The 18,410-nt window shown below is 43.9% G+C and overlaps 1 protein-coding gene across 1 annotated transcript in view; it reads right to left on the bottom strand.

The window, feature by feature from the left end:
* dchs1b (dachsous cadherin-related 1b) overlaps window positions 1–18,410 on the bottom strand; it is an 88,875-nt gene that overhangs the window by 8,452 nt on the left and 62,013 nt on the right. The window contains exons 5-19 of the mRNA XM_086176613.1: window positions 12,820–13,008; window positions 11,562–11,793; window positions 11,234–11,470; window positions 9,262–10,320; window positions 8,788–9,071; window positions 8,449–8,545; window positions 8,158–8,315; window positions 5,940–6,380; window positions 5,527–5,822; window positions 4,609–4,724; window positions 2,678–2,917; window positions 2,012–2,137; window positions 1,647–1,856; window positions 946–1,202; window positions 8–214 (exon numbers count right to left, since the gene is read on the bottom strand). Coding sequence (XP_086032739.1) covers window positions 8–214; window positions 946–1,202; window positions 1,647–1,856; window positions 2,012–2,137; window positions 2,678–2,917; window positions 4,609–4,724; window positions 5,527–5,822; window positions 5,940–6,380; window positions 8,158–8,315; window positions 8,449–8,545; window positions 8,788–9,071; window positions 9,262–10,320; window positions 11,234–11,470; window positions 11,562–11,793; window positions 12,820–13,008 — 4,149 coding nt within the window. The remainder of the gene's footprint in view (window positions 1–7; window positions 215–945; window positions 1,203–1,646; window positions 1,857–2,011; window positions 2,138–2,677; window positions 2,918–4,608; window positions 4,725–5,526; window positions 5,823–5,939; window positions 6,381–8,157; window positions 8,316–8,448; window positions 8,546–8,787; window positions 9,072–9,261; window positions 10,321–11,233; window positions 11,471–11,561; window positions 11,794–12,819; window positions 13,009–18,410) is intronic.

Below are 18,410 nucleotides of genomic sequence, written 5' to 3'. Positions count from 1 at the left end.
CGTCTACCTGAGCAGAGGCGTTTCTCGGTGCAGCCGGTGACAGGTCGACGGCAAAGACTTGGAAAGTGTATGATGCCAGTTTTTCCCGGTCCAAAGCCGCCGATGTGGTGATAGAACCGGAGCTCTCGTCTATATTGAATGCTCCCAGTGCCTCCTGGCTGAGGAAATACATGATCTTCCCATTTAGATCATCATCGGCATCCGTAGCCGACACCTGGAAACAAGCAATTACGTGTATATTATTATTGTATACCCGGTTGATGCTAAAAAAAAAAAAAAAAAAATCCAAAACTTTTTCAGTTGGGATGTAATTGGTAGCGGAAAAATGTATTAAAATAATCTTCTGATGTTTTCTCATCTCTTGCAGACCAGACCCATGGATTTCAGTCTTTGTAATGTGGCTTTGAATAATTTGAAAAGTAGCCAGAAGACTTTGCTGTTTCTTCAAAAAATCTTTCCATGCACCAAGAAAAAAGGTAAGTCTTTGGTAAAACCTATTACGTAAATGTCCAAGTTTTTTTTTTTTTCATTTGTTTCTTTATAAATATGTCTGAGTGTGTTTTGTACAGTTGTCAAGTGTCCTCAACCTCCAAAGCTTAATCCGTCCCGTCTTTGGTCCAAGGAAAAACTTTTCGTATCGAATTTCACGTGTTATTAAATCACCAGTTTGGACCAGTAGATGTCACTGCCGAGTATAATGTCACAATCTAGACTGGAACCGTTCATCACGAATTCATTTAAACAGCTAATACTGTATCAGTGCAGTCAGCTGAAGTGAGATAAGACATGTAAGACATTGCGGCACGTCTGCATCTATACCTTTGAGTTAAAGGGTTGCAAAAAGTTGCAAAGAAAGAAAGAAAACAAGAACATAAAAAATATGACAAATGCAAAGTAACATATATGGGATGGGTACTCATCGCTAGAAAAAACTGATAGTGATACCTCCAGGACTTTGGATCCTTCCGCAGCATCCTCTGACACATCAACAGAGTATGTACTACTGCCGAAAACAGGGCTGTTGTCATTGACATCTAAGACTTTGACCTCGACCGTTACGGTGGTGCTGAGAGCGGGACTGCCCCGGTCTGCCGCGACCACTTCCAGGATGTACTCGGACCTGGACTCCCTGTCTAAGCCGCGTGAGGTGGACAGGGCTCCCGTTTTGCCGTTGAGTTGGAAATCTCCATCAGGGTCCCCGGCTGGATGGAAGCGTTGGAAAAGAGAAGAAAAATCTTAAAGTATTCAAGGGGAACACCTGTGCCAACTCTGCACTTAAGTTAAGACTTCAAGAGGTAAGAGGGAGTGTACTGTTTTTGGCAGAAAGTGGGAAAAAGTCAAAAGCAGGACCCCGGTCAGTATGTGAAGATCTGTTGTTTTTTTTCATATGTGTGGGATAGCGCATCGCCAAAAGGGATATATCATTCTAAAACTTGAGAATCGCCCTCTGTCTGGTTGTCTTCGGGGTTTTTCTTCATCGGCGCTAAAGTCGAGAATCTGGCCCAAAGATTACAAAAAAATCACTAGCTTCCCAAAAATGTTGTCATTTTCACAGTATCCCCAGTCACTGTTTTGGCAAACAAAGTTCAACTCGAAATCTCGTTTTACTGGAAATACTTGGGTAAGACACACGACACAGCTCTCACCAGTGATCCGGTACTCCAGTTCTCCACCTGGACCCGAGTCCGGATCCGTGGCCTTAAGAAAGCAAAGCTCGACAGGAGCCTGGTTTTCTGGAATCTCCAGCGAATACCACGGCTTTGCGAAGACCGGAGAATTATCGTTCATATCCTGCACCTCCACCCGCACTACGGCCTTGGCAAAGTTAGGTGGCAGCCCTCCATCCTTGGCATACACTGGGAAAACATCAACATTATATATAAGTGAACACAAAATTTGATTTACTTTTATCTCTTGCGGAAAAAAGAAAACCATCTGATGTTATTAATGAGCTTAATTTGAGGTGGAATCCAGTAAAAAAAAGTGCGATGGTGTGATGAATCAATGTTACCAGTGAGTGTGTAGTGATCCTGCTCCTCTTTGTCCAGCTCCTTGCTGGTAGTGATGACCCCGGTCACCGGGTTAATGATGAAACCTTCCTCTGTTAACCCGCCAAACGTCACCTGACCATTTGAGCCTGTATTCGAACACACGGAAAAAAGAAAGAGTCAAGCAAAATAAGCAACCGGCTACATTTGACTTGATATGGAACAGATTTTGATTGGCACGGTGTAGAACCACTGTCAAGGCCCCAATGCAGGCCTAGAAGCGCTGCAGCGAGGGCTGTAACCACACATTTTTTATAGGCTTAACTTTCGTATTCTTTTTTTCAGTTATTTGATCAAAACCATTAGAGTCTCCACGTCGCTACATTCTTTGGCCATCCATGTATATTATTCTTCCCCACTTAATTCTTTTTCGGTTTTTCGCTAGCCAAATAAACAAATTTAGGTCTGGCATGACCTTATGAAAAAGACATTCCATTTATTTTGTGGAATTATGGTATCAGGCAGAGTATATGAGGGGATGCGATCCAATTCCTGGACTAAAATAGTATATTATTCAAGCAGAACGCAACAGAAAGGGCTTTCGCGCCTCGAGCAATGTGTGCCAATCCAGTACACAAACATTGAATGATTTACAGGTTGAACACTAAATAAACATATTTAAAACCCACCTTGATCTCTGTCCGTAGCAAACACCGTCAGCACTGTCGTGCCCGGTCCTTGATTTTCCATCACCTGGGACTCAAACTCAGCCCTCTGGAAAACCGGAGCTTCATCGTTGACGTCGATCACCTGCACGCACAGCACCTGAGAGGTGGACAGCGGCGGAAACCCGTGATCCTCCGCTACGATAGTCAGATTGAAGACCTCCTGCTCCTCTCGGTCGAGGGCTTTAAGAATGGAAAGAGAGCCTACGAGAAAAAGAAAGATGACATGAGCCGTGAAAAATAAAAGATACGTAACCTATTTTTGACACAAGAGTGGATGCGCGGCAAGGCCGGCCAACCGATCTATGCATATGTTTCCTTATTTTTGCCGTTTTGTATGTCAAGCTATGGTAACCTTTATATCTGCGACATGCGTGCTTTTTAAGTAGATAGAGCTTGTTTTGATAAAGATGTTCTGTGAACCCGGCTAACACTTCTCAGCCTCCGGCTCAGTCTCACCCCCTCCTTCATGTCTACACCCCGAGGTCCTGTCATCAGCTGCGCTACGCCGGGGATCGGCCAAAGTGGGAGGAAACATGAGATGTTTGTGTTCTTATTGCAAACTTTGGCGTAAAAATGTTACTTGTAAATTCCAAAGCGTGCCACAAATACACATGGCATTATTACTTTGCCGTGTGGTGAAGTGTGCAAGGATTTTTTAGGTCTCTTTAAAAGAAATGCAGACAGACGCCCCAAAAGTATGGTTTCATCCTGCTCTGGAGACCATTAATGTTTCTGGTAAAGAACCAAGTACATGTAAGTCCATGGATGCCCCTTCTCTCCATGTTTCAAATGATGAAATACTCTAATTCTGCTCCGATCCTGGCAACAATATATTTCAGAGGTGGGAAAAGCTTTTCTTAAAAACAAGCGTTTTAATGCCAGTAGTCTGACAGCATTACTAATGTAGAGAAACACTGCCATAGAATACCCTAGACGTCGCGGTCAATCTGCATTAAGGACAAAACTTGTATGTTTAAGCAGTTATTTGCAGCAACACCCCAATAATATGAAATAACAACTAAAACAGACATACCAATCCTAAATAGTAATCTGGCTAATGACTGTCCCGCATTAGCTGCAAAACTTTGTAAATGTCCGTTATACAACGCAAAATAAACTGCTATTACAGCAATTATTAGCTCGAAGCTCAGCGGCATCACACAGTCTCAGAAACAAACCAGAAGTGAAATCATGTCTCGCTAATGCATCAGTCACTTTGACAGTACAGAGGCATATATACTTTTCTTTTCCCCATCTGGAATCTCTATTAAGGATCTTATAGTTTCTAATCCCATCTCAGCCTGAGCCGAGCAAACCCGCAAGAGCCGGCTCGGACGGGTTTGAGATTACCCACTCATACGTCAGGTATATATAAACAACCGAAGGCTATCCATCTCCCGCCTAAATAAAGAATCTCATAAAACTTACAGAGAGCACAAATGAAGATCAGCTCCCTTGCAGAAAATCCATCAAGAAAATGGGAACAAAGTATAATTCGGAGTGAAATATCGCTCCGTAGGCTCAAGATCATCTAGTAAAGAAGGTTATGAGACTTATGAGTATTTCAACAGTTGAGACCCGTGAGCGGGTACTCGAGTGGGTAATTACGGCCTTCTGGAAAATTTTTCGGCCATCCTGGGCGCTTCCACGGTCGCAATGCCGATGATCTATCGATCACACTCAGCAGAATAAGGGCTGCTACTTTCACTGTTAAACCGTTCAATGCAGCACTGCGGTCCGTACAAATGATTTGGCGAACCGTACTCTAATCATTTCATGATGGACTGTAAATTGAATATTCAAGGGAAAGGCTGAATCTCTCCAGATGTTGCCTTATTAACAGAAGAATGAAGTATTTTCATACGTTTATCGTCAACAGACAATAAGCTTACCAGTGTTGGGGTTCAGGTTAAACAGGCCGGCGCTGTTGCCCGCCTGGATTCTGTAAAATACTCGGCCATTATCTCCTTCATCGTCATCTTGAGCCATCACATACAGAATCACAAAGCTGGGAAGAAACACGGATTAACAATTTCAGTCATTTGGTTGTTGTGTCCTTAATTTAATCCCTTAACAAAAAGCCCACGATTATCCTTGACTATAAAAGAAACAAAGGAGGAGTGGACAGCCTGGACAAGCTGACAGCCACCTTCACTTGCCAGCGTACGACCAGAAGATGGCCCACGATATTTTGTGTTATGACCTGTTCTGTGTTTCAGTCTGTTCATTTTAAAGTTCTTTTGCTGACATTTTTTTGTTTTTTTTGCATTTTCTTGAAGAAAATATATATGGGTTGAAAATGACCCATAACACCATAGATGTTACTATAGTTATTAAATGTAATGTGAAAAAAAATAAATCGACAAATTCATTTCAGAGATGTGTTCTATACCCCTTACCAATATTCTAGTGACACAACATCCTTTAATTTATTTATATTATTCTCTCGAGGTTCATTTTTCTGTTTTTTATTGAAATCGAGAGGTATACTAATGACAATAAAAAGGCCCAGAGAACCACAACAAAAATTTTTAAACCCAATATTTTCATGTATAAGGAAGCCTAACGAGGTAACCAAGAGATGAGAAAAAGAATTGGAGTTTAAGTTTTTAATTTTAGTGTATTTTAAAGCTGATTTAAGACACGGGTCGAAACCGACCCGTTAACACCGGGGATGCTACCAGAAAACTAACACAGGAGGAAGGTTAAATAAACATGTAGTTATGATCTAGGAACGACGGATTCTTCTTCATCACGTTCTTCCGCCGTGATCCGAAAGGCATGCGACTATCGCAAGAGACGCCACTGACCCGACCGGCTGGTCCTCCATGACACTGACGGCAGATGGAGAGCTGAAGACCGGAGCGTTATCATTCTCATCCGTTACAAACACTCGGGCGGTGACTGAACCCCAGCGGCGCTTTGACGGGTCCACCGCCTGGTCTGTGGCCCGCACCACCAGATAAAGCGACGGCGTGGATTCACGATCCAACTTCCGCCCCAGGGTCAGGACTCCGCTGATGAGGTCCAGTGTGAGGAGGTCAGGGATTTCTGGCCAGTAGTGCTCAATTGAGTAATGTAGCTCACTATTGGGTCCACTTCCATCCTGCAAAAAACATATATGAATTAGACTGAACAATTTTAATTGGACAATGACAGTTGGTCAATCTCACCAGTAGTCAACAGGAAAGGGCTGTTAGTAGTGGATTCTTTTGTGAATTACCTGATCGATTGCCTGGAAAGTGTACATCGAGGCCCCAGACTCCATATTTTCTGGGATCACAATAGTTATGGGGTCCTCTGTGAAGTGCGGGGAATGATCATTGCTATCCTGCACGTCGATAGTCAGATGCACCAGGTGGCTGCTGGGAAAGGCCCGAGAGAAGTCCGACACCTCGATGTGGAGCATGTACCTCGACCCTTTCTCGTAGTCCAGCTCTCGCACGAGGTACACGTCGCCTTTTAAACGGTCCACCATGAAAGTTCCGTCGCGATCCGTCCCCCCAACGACCAGATAGGTTACTTGACCTTCCAGGAACGCGGCTTCGGGTCGGTCGTTTGTGCGAACTGAACCGATGACGGAGCCGGGGTCGGCTCCCTCCACTGTGTTCAGGGTCATGGATAGTACGTTGGGTTTAGGGTCCGCCTTGGAGGAACTGAGAACCTGGGGTGAAAAAAAAAACCAAAACAAACAGTGCTCGATAGTTCATTCTAAAATAACTTACAACTTGACATTTAAAATGATTTCAGCCAAGCATGGAGGAAACGCGCGAGGAAGACTGATGTGTGGTCTGTACGACAGTATAAGATTTCCTTTGATATTCAAAAGACAATGCAGCAAACTGGCTCAAACCCATTTGTCTGCCAATCCCTAAACATAGCCTTGGGTTTAAATCTGTTTCTGTTTTGTTGTTATTAGGATAATAACCCTCAAGCATTCTCATTGTACATCAGGATGTTATATACAGTACAGGCTTAAAGCTGACGGCCGGACTTTGCGACCGGTGACGAAATAATGGTGGGTGCGATGGGAATAAAGAATACTTATTCGGTTTCAAAGGAGGCAGAGCAATGAGCACGGCCCGCTTCTTCTGCAGTCCATTCAGATGGGAAATAAATGCTCCCAAGGGAGCTTTAGCCCTGAAGACGGCAAACATCAGCAAATTTTAACCTGGTCTGGTTTCATCATCACAAAATCCGTTCCCCGCCAGTTGTCCTCGGTTTAAAATTAGCATCAACTTTCCGCTACCTGATTTAAGACAAACAGCAAGACTTGCTTAAACCACCGGGAGCCGGCGATACCGGCACAACATTCGGCACAAGTGTATCAAAGTACGCAGTGGAAAACAATAAGAAAGTGATTCTCATCTGAATGCATTTAATTGAAATTTTCAGATGCTTTACTGACACGGATTATTAAAATGTTTTGCCAGTGATTTTGCAAGGCCTCGGCTATCGTGAACATGATGGTGTCCACATGGTGTCGGCTACTCCGCTCCTGCCAAAATGAACAGTCCATTTTTTTAACTTTCGCCAGTTATTCCCCGGAGCTCCTTTTTTTATTTGACTCCATGTGCGCCGCTATGGCGTACCATCTCCCTCTTTCTGATGTAATCCACAGCTGTAAAATTATATCTCAAGTTAATTATGGGTAAATGTTACTTTATGAATAAATGTGCCGTTCCTGAGTGTGAATGTCTGTATGTGCATATGTATTAATTCCTGCTACTGTGTGGTGTATTCCCCCTTTTTTTTTTTTCTGTGTGATTTGAATGCAGCTGGCTCTCATCAAATCTCATCTGGGAGCATTTGATTTCAAGGTGCCTGTTTCCTCTCTGTCTAATCTTTGTGTCGCACAAGCGGGGCGAAGGGGAAATCTAAGACAAGCACTCCCTATGTAATTAGCATCCTTTTCCTTTCTGAAATCACATCATATAAAAACAATTTAAAGCGCCGGAGTCGAAGCAAACCACCACCCCTCTCGGGCTAAACGCTTCCCTGTCAGCCCATTTGCTTGCAGTTAAATTCCCAATATCGTGTGTTGATACACAGGACTGACCCCTGAGCAGAAAGTTCAGGACAATAACTCAGTCCAGACCAGCTCCCTCCTGCAACTCTGGGCTTCTCACCTTGGGTTTTGGTTACCCCACTAACCTTTGGAGCAGGAAACACACACTAGATTGGATAGATTCTCTTGTTTTTACAGGCACAGTTTCAGTTTCACTCCTTATATTTACCTACTTTCCCAATTCCTCTGACAGTTATTCTGGTCACTTTGAGCCCAGTTTGAGGAAATTACTCGCAGCAAGGAATGCAGAGGGATTGTGCTAATGTGTACCTGCGACATATTATGGCCCCGATGACCGGATTAGCTATTATTTCCAATCCCGAGATATTTTTCGGAGAAGGGATAAATGCGTTTTTTTTTTTTTTTTGTTTACTTGTATTCGTATTTGGCAGGTGGCGCTGAGGCTTGGCGTTCCGCGGTCGGTAGCGACGACACTGAAGGCGTACTCGGCTCGCTCCGCCGATTTCAGAGGGGCGGCGGATCGAAGCTCCCCGGTCTGCGGGTTCAGGGAGAATCTTTCCGCCCTCGCGCCTTCAAACAGAAAGACATTGATACAAGTTCAGATTTGAGAATGTGAAGAATCGGTTCATCCGTTGCTTTGGGGCCGATGAATGAAGGATCGTCAATCTGTACAAGCAACTGCCATGAGATTTGTTCAGCTCACCTGACAAAGAGTAGAATATTGTGCCGTTCTCTCCTTCGTCCGGGTCTTTGGCCGACACCGTCCCCAAGAGCGCCCCGGAGACCAGCCCCTCCTCCACCTTCAAGAGAGAATCGTATCCCTCGAATTTCAACCGATATTTTTTTCTTTGCAAACTTCCCGTCTATTAAAACGTCATTTTTTTCCCGTTCCTCTCGACCGGATAATTTCAGGTTTGCTTCATGATTGCGGATGAAAAAAATGAACCTTCCTTTTCAACCTTGAACATTTGTTGTCGCTTCCAACTTCAGCAAAAGTTTGTCAAGATTCTAAATTTGTTCTATAAGAAATATAAAAACTGACTTTCAGAACTTTATAATCATATTCAGTGAAAAAATCTCGGCGATAGCGCGGAGGAACCGATTTTTTCGCCTCCCTCTCGATCTGCTTTATCCTTACCTGGAGCAGCAGCTCTCTGTTTGGCCTGGAATGAACAAAACTGGGTGCGTTGTCGTTTTCATCGAGAACCGTGATATGAGCCGTGCCGGTGGCGCTACGGGGAGGCGTCCCTCCATCTTGTACCACCACAACCAGCTGGTAGCTGGACAGCTGCTCTCTATCCAGGGCCACCCGAGTGCTGATCTCACCTTTGGAGAAAAAAAAAAAAAAGAGAGGGCTTGAATGGAGATTGAATTAAAAAAAAGCAAACGGTACATTTGAATCCCCGGTGGGTTATCTTGCTTATGAGGCTGCGGCGACTACATCGGAGGCTCACCCGGTCTAACAATAACAAAAACCTTCAAGTGTGCCACGGATTGGTGGTTATTTTATCCTCACCTGTCTGGGAGTTGATCTGAAAGTGCCTGTCGGTGTGCAGCAGCTTATAGGTGAGTCGAGCATTTAGTCCGGCATCTCTGTCAGTCGCGGACACTCTGCCGAAGCCTGTCCCCGCTAGCAGGTTCTCTCGGACGGCCAGAAACACCCTGTCCTGGCTCAGTCTGGGGGAATTGTCGTTCTCATCGGTTACCGTCACCCTGACGGTGGCGCTGCCAGTTCTCCCGGCGCCTCCCGAGCCTGAGGTGGCCAGAACGGTTAACAGGTACATGTCCTTGACCTCATGGTCCAGAGAGCTGCGGACAAACAACCATCCGCTGTCCGGCATGATGCCGAATCCCGCCGCGTCACCATCGGGCCTGAGGCGGTAGGAAATGGATGAGGCGGAAGAGGACGACGAGCTCCCGCCATTTCCGGGCGGCTCCCTGTTTAGCGCTCGAACCTGGAGGAATTGTGTGTTCAGAGGAGTGTTCTCCCTGAGCTCCACACGGTAGGTCAGCGTGTCAAAATGGGGACCTTGCGCATCTTGCGCTTGGATGTGGACCACCAGGGTGAACGTGGAGCTGAGCTGAGGGGCCCCGCTGTCCTTGGCGACCACCTGAAGGTCATAGCGAGGTACGCTTTCATAGGACAGACTTCCGATCAATCGTACCTCGCCGCTGCTTCGATCAACGCCGAAAGTCCTTTGACCGCTGCTACCGGTCACCCCGGTGGAGGCCAAGTCGAAGCTGAGCTGACCGTTGTGACCAGAGTCCTTGTCGGTGGCCTGAATGCGATAGATAACCGTCCCCATCTTGGTGATCTCAGGCAAAAGGAGGGATTCTGACGAGGACGGCGAGAAGGAGGGGGCGTTGTCGTTGATATCTGAAATGGTGATGTGAACCCTGCTGGTTCCGTAGGCTGGAGGAGAGCCTGAGCGTGCCTGGATCTCTAGGTCCAGACTGGAGCGGGTCTCGTGGTCCAGCGGAAGGGCCGTGCGAATGGTACCAGATGCGCTATCTACCGTAAAGTACCCATCAGGGTCTCCGGAAGAGATGGAGTAGAAGATGTTCTTAGAAGGGCCTGGACGGGAGACAAAGAGATATGACAGGAATTAGAATGAAAATCACATATTCGAAGGGAGAAATCATGAATCTTCCCAAAGGGATCACGGATGCCGGCCAATCGGTAATTATTGATAAGAGAGCTGAGATTTAAAATGATCATTATTATTATTACATTGTCCTAGAATCTAGTGAATTTCTTGGCAGCGCAATTTCAAGTGGGGTTAGAACTAAATCTTATTGGCGCTTGGAATAATCCTGTGTGATTTCTGTTTGTATCTGAACATAGTCAGATACGGCCTTAACCGGTGACCGACGTACTAGTTTAAAATGCTACTGTCAATTGTTTTTGGTGATCCAAGAGACCGAGGATACACAAATGAAAATGCTTTATTAATATTTTTGAGTCTGAGGTGTCATTACAGGGCTTTTGCAACTATGTCTAATTCTATTTGGACAACAATATAAATCCAGATGAAAAATGTAATTAAAGGGGTCTTAGCATACCCTGAACAGACAAGTCATATTTATCTAATCAAAGGGTTGATGAAGGACTGGATGCACTGGCAGCCTTACATGGATAAACAGAAAATGTAGTGTGTCGATCCCACTCTTAAGCCACAGCTACATGCTAATTCATTCATATATTATTAATAGAGGGACAGAAAAAGTCCAGTCAGGGTGAAAATAATCATGGTTAAAGCTCTTTCAAGGTGACGGATATGATTTTTTAATGTTGTCTTTTTGTTGTTGCTGCTATGTTTTGACAACTGCTAGGGAGTCGGTATTAAAAACGTATTAAACTTCTGTCCAACTTGTCGGAAGATAAAGTCTGAGAGATAAAATCAAGCAGTAACAGATGTAACCGCGGGTCATTCACACGAGCAAAGAGAAAGTATTTCTGCTGGGCAACTGAGTTCACGTGTCCTTGCCTGTCTTGGTAGCCGCCCGGACCACTCCGACCGCCGTGCCTCGGAGAACGTCCTCCGGCACGGTGAAAAAGTACTGCCCCTGCTCGAACACCGGAGATGCCACCGATCCTCCCACCACGCTCACGTTAACCCTGGCGTTGACGGGCGCCGTGAGACCGCCGCCGTCCTCGGCTGATATCGTCATGGAGATAACCATGTTGGCTTTGCCGTGGAGGGAGCGCGATAGCGATATCACACCTGCGGGGGGGAAAAGACGTTCACTTCAAAAAAAATTCTCATTTTCCCGCAGGTAAATGTATTCACATGACTTCTTCCCGCACACAAATACCTGTGTCCTTGTTGAGAGTAAAGAAAGCAGAGCCTCCTCCAGGTACCACGCGATAGGTCACCCTGCCATTTTCCCCTGCATCTGGGTCATTGGCTGTTACCTTGACAACAGAGGTGCCGGGGGCACTGTGGGTACTGAGACTAACTGTGTAGAGGACCGGGTAGAAAGAGGGGCGGTTGTCATTGATGTCGACCACAGAGACCCTGACATTGGCTGTTGAGGTCAGACCACCCTTTAGAGACAAAAGCAAGAGAAAAATTCATTATCATCCATAGTTCAGTTGGAAGTAGTTCAGCACCGAGGATGAACTGCGTTGCAGACAAAGAGCGGCTTTTTTCGGCCCGAGTTTATCTTCTGTTTGGTTTCAATCCATTTCAGCGTTATGACCGAGACAACAGATTTATGTCACCCCTTTAAGATGAAGAAGTCTTGGAGGAAAGCAGAAAACAAAAAAAAAGGCTCCTTGGTTGGAAAAAAATAAAATAAAAAAAGCCAATACTATATGATAAAACATGGATCCAATCATGCCGGAGCATTTTTAAGAGAGGAGTCGGGTTTTTGCTCATTAGATCCTGTTTACAAGCTGAGTTTTACAAGACCATTAAAAACATGGATGGACGGGATAAAAGGAACAGACAACAGCTGGATCAAACTAGGAATGTGCTGTGGGTGGGAGAGAAGATGCCTTGCTGGAGGTTAAGAAGTGATTCATAAACCTGAATTCAATCTCTGAATCAGGGATGGACACAAATGGATGTTGAAGTTTTCTTGACTCATTTTCAAGTAACGGGATCGACATTTTAAACATTTATACAGTAGATGGGACTGTTGGGAAGCTCCTATGGTGAACCAAAGTACAAGTATTATAAGATCATCCAAAAATGTGTTTTTCTACTTCTAAATCTGTTTATTGACCACACGCCTCTTCTGATTTGTTTGCCATGCTCTTGCTGCTTCCCTTGATTTTTCTTTTCCACACAGCATTCAAGAGCCAGGATGTTGTTTTCAGCAGACACGCCAAGAATGCCTCTTTGATCCAATTCGTCCGAATGCTGCCGTACACATTGTTAATTTCTCCTCGGGGCGAAGCTTTGACCAAATTAAGCATCGAATAATCTGCTTTCAATTTGATGGACGCTCCAAACAAGAGACTCGCTTGTGTGACTTTGAGGTGCCTTCAGAAGTCTGCTATATTTTACTGGTCGGTCGGGGAAAGAGCGTTAATTTTGATTTGCTCTAAGTTGCAGGGTGCACTTACTCCATCTGTTGCGGCGACAATCAGGTCAAACTTGTCCAACCCTTCGTCTCGATCCACAGCTGCGCTGGTGCAAAGCTGGCCGGTCGTCTTGTCTAAAGTGAAGTACGTTGGTACTGGACCTCCAGAGGCAGAAGCCAGGGTGTAGGATATCGCACCAAAGGAGCCGCGATCGTCATCTGTGGCTGAAACCTAGGGGGAAACGGGAAATGAGGTAAACCACGATGCCAAATTGCGTGTGACACGCGCTGTTTCAAAAGGCATTACTGTAAAAAATACAAATGGGTCATGAGCGCCACGTGAAAGAAAATCTACATGTGTCATAAGTATTAAATATGAGCTAAGGGCCTTTCTGTTATCACAATAGTGTCCCATAATCCAGTCACCTCACAGGCCAATACATCTGCACTTGTCCAAATATCACACACCATAGCATGAGTTGTTATGATTTCCAGAGCACTATAAAAACCGAGCATCTGTGAGAGCAATTTCGCCTAACATGTCACATATAGACGGTTTGTAAAAACACTAAAAAGGTCACATCGTGGTGAGTGTGAAACACTGGCAGGGGTCGCAGAGCAACGGTGAATATTAAAAAGCGAAAAAAAAAAAAAAAAAAAAAAAAGGGGGTAACCCTTCAGAGGAAGAAGAAATTCAAGTTGAGTTTCCACAACAAGAAGATTCTGACAAGAATTCACTATAAGAACCTCCGCAGACGCCTTCAGAGGAAACCTAAACTTTGCTTCAACTCAAATCGCATCTTTGTTTGTACAGCGCACACATACCGACGTCTCAAGGTTTATTTGCAAAAATCTGATTGGCCAAAAGCGTTGTTTTCCCACTGGCTGCCCGCTCGAAACGAATATACAGTCCAGTGATCCAATATTTATCCATACATATAAAACAGAGCAGGGATGTTTTCATATCAGGCAGCATTTTAACCTATATTGATATAGAAATATGAAAAGATGATAACAGTTAAAGTAACTGGTTGCTTTGTATGCTGGATCCACACACACACACACACACACACACACACACAAAACACAAAGGTCCCCTGCTCTTCTCAGATGTCCTGCTTCTGACTCGAGCTTTACACTGTTCCATATCATTGCTTCCTGGCATTTATAGTTCAGAGCAACATTCTCCCTCGGATCTCGGAGCCTTGAAGTGCAGCCAGGACGGAGGAGGTGGAGGGACATCCATCTTCCCTCAAACAATCACGTTACATGGAGCAAACTTCTAGAGTGACACTTCAAGGCTTTTGTGATTTTTTTTTTTTTTTTAATTTTAGGCGCGTACACACACACACAAAAAAAAAAAAAAACAACAAAAGATCAGGATTAAATCCTCATTCAAATGAATGGAATGATCTCATTTGCTTCAGTAGCAGGAAGCAGATATATGATAAAAAAACATTTGTTGAATAACATCTAGACGAGCAATGCTGTTTGAACTTGTCAGATGTCAACAACAGCTTTCTTTCCCACTGACGTCCTTCTTCACATTGTTGTGTTTTAGTCAGCGAAAACACCTGGTTGACAGTAAATCATCAGTTTAATAAGCAATAGCTGTTATTGGCCTCAGCCACGCCACACAAAACTCAATACAACTAGTTGTTCTCGCTCAATTCCAGGTAAAAAGAATCCAGAATCCCTTGCAGCCCAAACCACACTCACAAGATTCCCATCAACCCCCAAATCACCCAGAAAACAAGCATCAACCTTTAACCCCGACATTCGTGACTCGCTACACTGTCAACCATATCGTATTAGTGAGCAAACAAATTTAAAGACGACCACAAATGCATGGATTCTGCGTCTCCTTTATACAACTCAACGGATCCTGAACTGGATTTTCACGCCGGCGTTACCGTGGCCTGACAGCTGTGTTGACGAGGGGTCAAACTGAACTTCTAATATTGTTCTTTATTTACAACCAGGGACTTTAGGTCATTGCTGGGACTTCCTTTGGACTACAGTGTTGAGACTAACACTATCATTGGCATCTGGACTCACGCCTGGGTGTTCCTGATATCTCTCTGGCTGTCTGCTGCGGATTAGCCACCTGTGCTGATGAGATCTGGACGAACGTGCTCATGTTCACGGACTCAGACGCTCGCATAGAGAGGATGACCCCGTCCTCTTGGCTAAATCTAATTAAGGGGGTTTAAAAACCGTGACCGCCCGCCTCGTCCGTGGATGACTTCACTGTCATTTTCCTATTTACCTCTAAAAAGTCTGCAGATCACTTGTAGTTTAAGTGCATTTGGGGATGAAAATGCCGTGAAGTTATCTCTGGCGCATTTTAAACACTTTTAATACTCGGCAGTGTCTTGATTTTTAATGCTGGACGTCATACGAGGCCAGCTCGAGATTTTTCAAGATCACAGCTTACTAGAAAGCTTGTAAACTAAGAAATGACCAATTTGAGGTTTTATGTTGCAAAATACTGGATGCAGTGCAATTGGGGGTGTTGCATTTGAAATGTGGAAAGGGGAAAACTTGATTAATAGCGCAGGGACTTTCTACAAAGGGACAAACTGGAGACCGAGGCACAACTCTCCCCAAAGCACAGAAACCTGTTCGGTCCAGCTGTTTCACTTTGCTTTTGGCCCATTAATCCTTTCCAACGCCGCGGCCGCAGTGGTGAAATTGTAAAATTCCCCAGTAATGTACTGTATTTACAGCCCTTATCTCAAGTGAACAAACCTTTCGACTCGAAAAAGTTAATCTCGCTGAAATGCATATACCGCATGATACCCCGAGATAGGTTTGACCAAATGGAGGCGTCGCCTCGGACAAATTTGTCCCGTGCCAGAACCTGTTCTGGGAACCTTATCCTGTCATTAAGCCGTGCCTCTCTAAATTTTGTATTCCCATTTTTCTTATTTCTTGCCCTGCAAGCCACACAACCTGAGTAAACCCCTCACATGTAAATCGGGGTTTTCCCAAGAGGTCAATCATTTGCTTATCCTGATTTCTTAAAGAAACCACTTACAGCATGAGTTTAAGGATGGCATTTAACAGTTTTTCCAGACCAATATTCATAGAAAATATTAAGTAATCACCAGAGTGGCTCTTTTCTGTGATATTATCTCTCGCAATGTGAAATCCAGATGACTGGTGTAAATATTAATTTAATAGAGCGGGAAACACAGACAACTGTATGTAATATCATATTCCCCCCAGCATAATCCAATTTAGTTAGGTGTCTGATCCTGTGAAAAGGTAATAACTTTTACATGCATGTCATTTACAGGATACAGCGTGACAAAACGCATGCACAAATGACACGGAGCGTGGCTGAAACGGTATAATTACTAACAGGGAATTAACTGATGACAGCTAATAATATGTACACACTCACATCTGCACTTATGTTTTTTTTGTTTTCTACTTCGGAGCCTCATACTTGCATTTTACAGCCTCTGTCATTGGAAAAATCGTCACGAGCTGAATATAAAAAAAAAAAAAAAATCAATCCCAGGTGAAAATTCTCCGCTTTGCAGGCGCACGAGGCAACCTTTTGAACTTGCGATGCATGAAAACTAAATTTATCCAACAAGAACTCTCCTTTTCATGCTGCACCTTGATTTACACCGCGTGTAAGTCCGTTGACCAACTGCTATACATCTGTTAAAAGACATAGCCAAAGTTTAACGCAGCACATGTCAGCCTGGTGAGGACTGTGTGAAAAACAACCAGGAAGAGTGCGCGGAGTATCAGATTCGACCAGGACCCGGGCCTCGAGTTTTCGGTCCGCAGAGAGCCATTCATCCCGGGCTGGGACAGTAAAGGCGCGATCACTCACTGGAGCATTAGCAAGGACCCAAACCTCATCATTCATTTGTCTCACACTCCCCTCACAGCCTCTCTCTCTCAACGTTTCTTTGTCTCTCTACCTTTCCATTTAGGCCTTTTCTTCATAAACTCCCGCTGTCACTCTTTCACGAGTGGATGTTTCTCCAAGGGTCCACTTAAACCTCAGTCACACATCTCGCTCTCCGTCCTCGCTGGAAGTTAACACTCGCACATATCATCCAGACTCATCTGTCACCGGTGTCTAATGTTGGGGGAAAAAAGGGTCCGGTCTTCTGTCTGGGATGAGGTAAGGATAAGCAGGTAGTTCCTGATACGGCCAAGCGGTAAGGAAAACCTGAATGTGGCAATATTAAGAAGCCAGATGACGATCCGGTAGGAAAAGTCATAAGTCAAAGCGCAGAGCATTGAGTGTTGCTCATTATTTGAATAAACACCAACACTCATGACATTTATCTGTTGCTTTTTTTTTTCCCCTTTGCATTTCAGGAGCATCATGCAAATAAATAAACTATGTATTGTGCTTTATTGCCACCTCATGACGTCATTTAGAAGATATACCGCCCTAAAACTGCGGTTCAAAGGAAATCATACGCCGTCTTCTGCCTCACAACTACAGGAAACCACGCCATTGTTCTCCAGCTGGATATTTTAGGAGAACTTCCAACAATTACCAACAAAAGTTACAGAGGGTTCATGAGTGACTTTTTTTTTTTTATCAGCTTTGAAAATCATTACCGATGAAAGCAAGGATCCAATGGCGGACTTTCCCAAAATACAATTTCATTGAATGTTTTGTCAAAAAAAATATATACTGTATATATAACTTCACCTCGTTTATATTTCCGACTGCCAAAAGCCACAATTCAAGCAAGATTTGTGCTTTATCTGTTTGAAGAAAGACCACATATGTCCTGAGGGTAAAATAAACAATAGTAATAATGATAATTCCAAAAAAAGAAAGAAAGACCTTCCTCTTCTATGGTTTATCATAAGAATAAATGTTATTATTCCATTATATCAGATAAATCCTCAAAACGTCTGGGACCAAGACGCCGGGGATAGGATCTGCCCGCGATCTGAAGCCAAGTTTGTCCTTTGTCATTTTAAAGTAAAGAGGGGTTAGAGAATATAAAACAGTGAATAAACTGCGGTAATATAAAGTAACTAGACAAATCGAATGAGTGTAAATATTGCTTGTTCAGAGCAAAACACAACAGAACACGGCGCATGACATAATCAAAATGTTTTTTTAATGGCGTTGTTTCGAAGATTACCTGCAGCTGGCCGAGAGCGAGACTGCAATGATCCTATCGTGCTTATGTTTGCACCGGGCTTTGCTGCTAGGAGCCAGTATCTGTCCATCACCCAGGCTATAAATATCTCCCCTAGTAGTGCAGAACTGGTACTGTGGTACCAGTTCTGTAACAGTACCAGATCCAGACCTCCAGGACACAAGCAAGAGTTTCATGTTTCACAGGAAGCAGGCATTTCTTTTTTTTGGGGGGGGGGGGAAATACCATAATAATCATATATATATGATATATGCATCTAGATAGATAGATAGATAGATAGATAGATAGATAGATAGATAGATAGATAGATAGATAGATAGATAGATAGATAGATAGATAGATAGATAGATAGATAATTTTTTTTTAATTACTAATTTTGGCATTTGCAAAAATTAAAAAAAACTCAAAAGTGCAATTTTGCAAGTAATTCAGTGATATAATTATGGCAATTAGTCTTTTTAATTATGGCAAGTAGTAC

The sequence above is a fragment of the Fistularia commersonii genome, chromosome 29 (assembly GCF_037954325.1).
Source record: "Fistularia commersonii isolate RoL2024-O1a breed Wild chromosome 29, RoL_Fcom_v1.0, whole genome shotgun sequence".
NCBI lineage: Eukaryota > Metazoa > Chordata > Actinopteri > Syngnathiformes > Fistulariidae > Fistularia > Fistularia commersonii.
The sequence above is the reverse complement of the archived record's forward strand: the minus strand, read 5'-3'. Positions and strand labels throughout refer to the sequence as shown.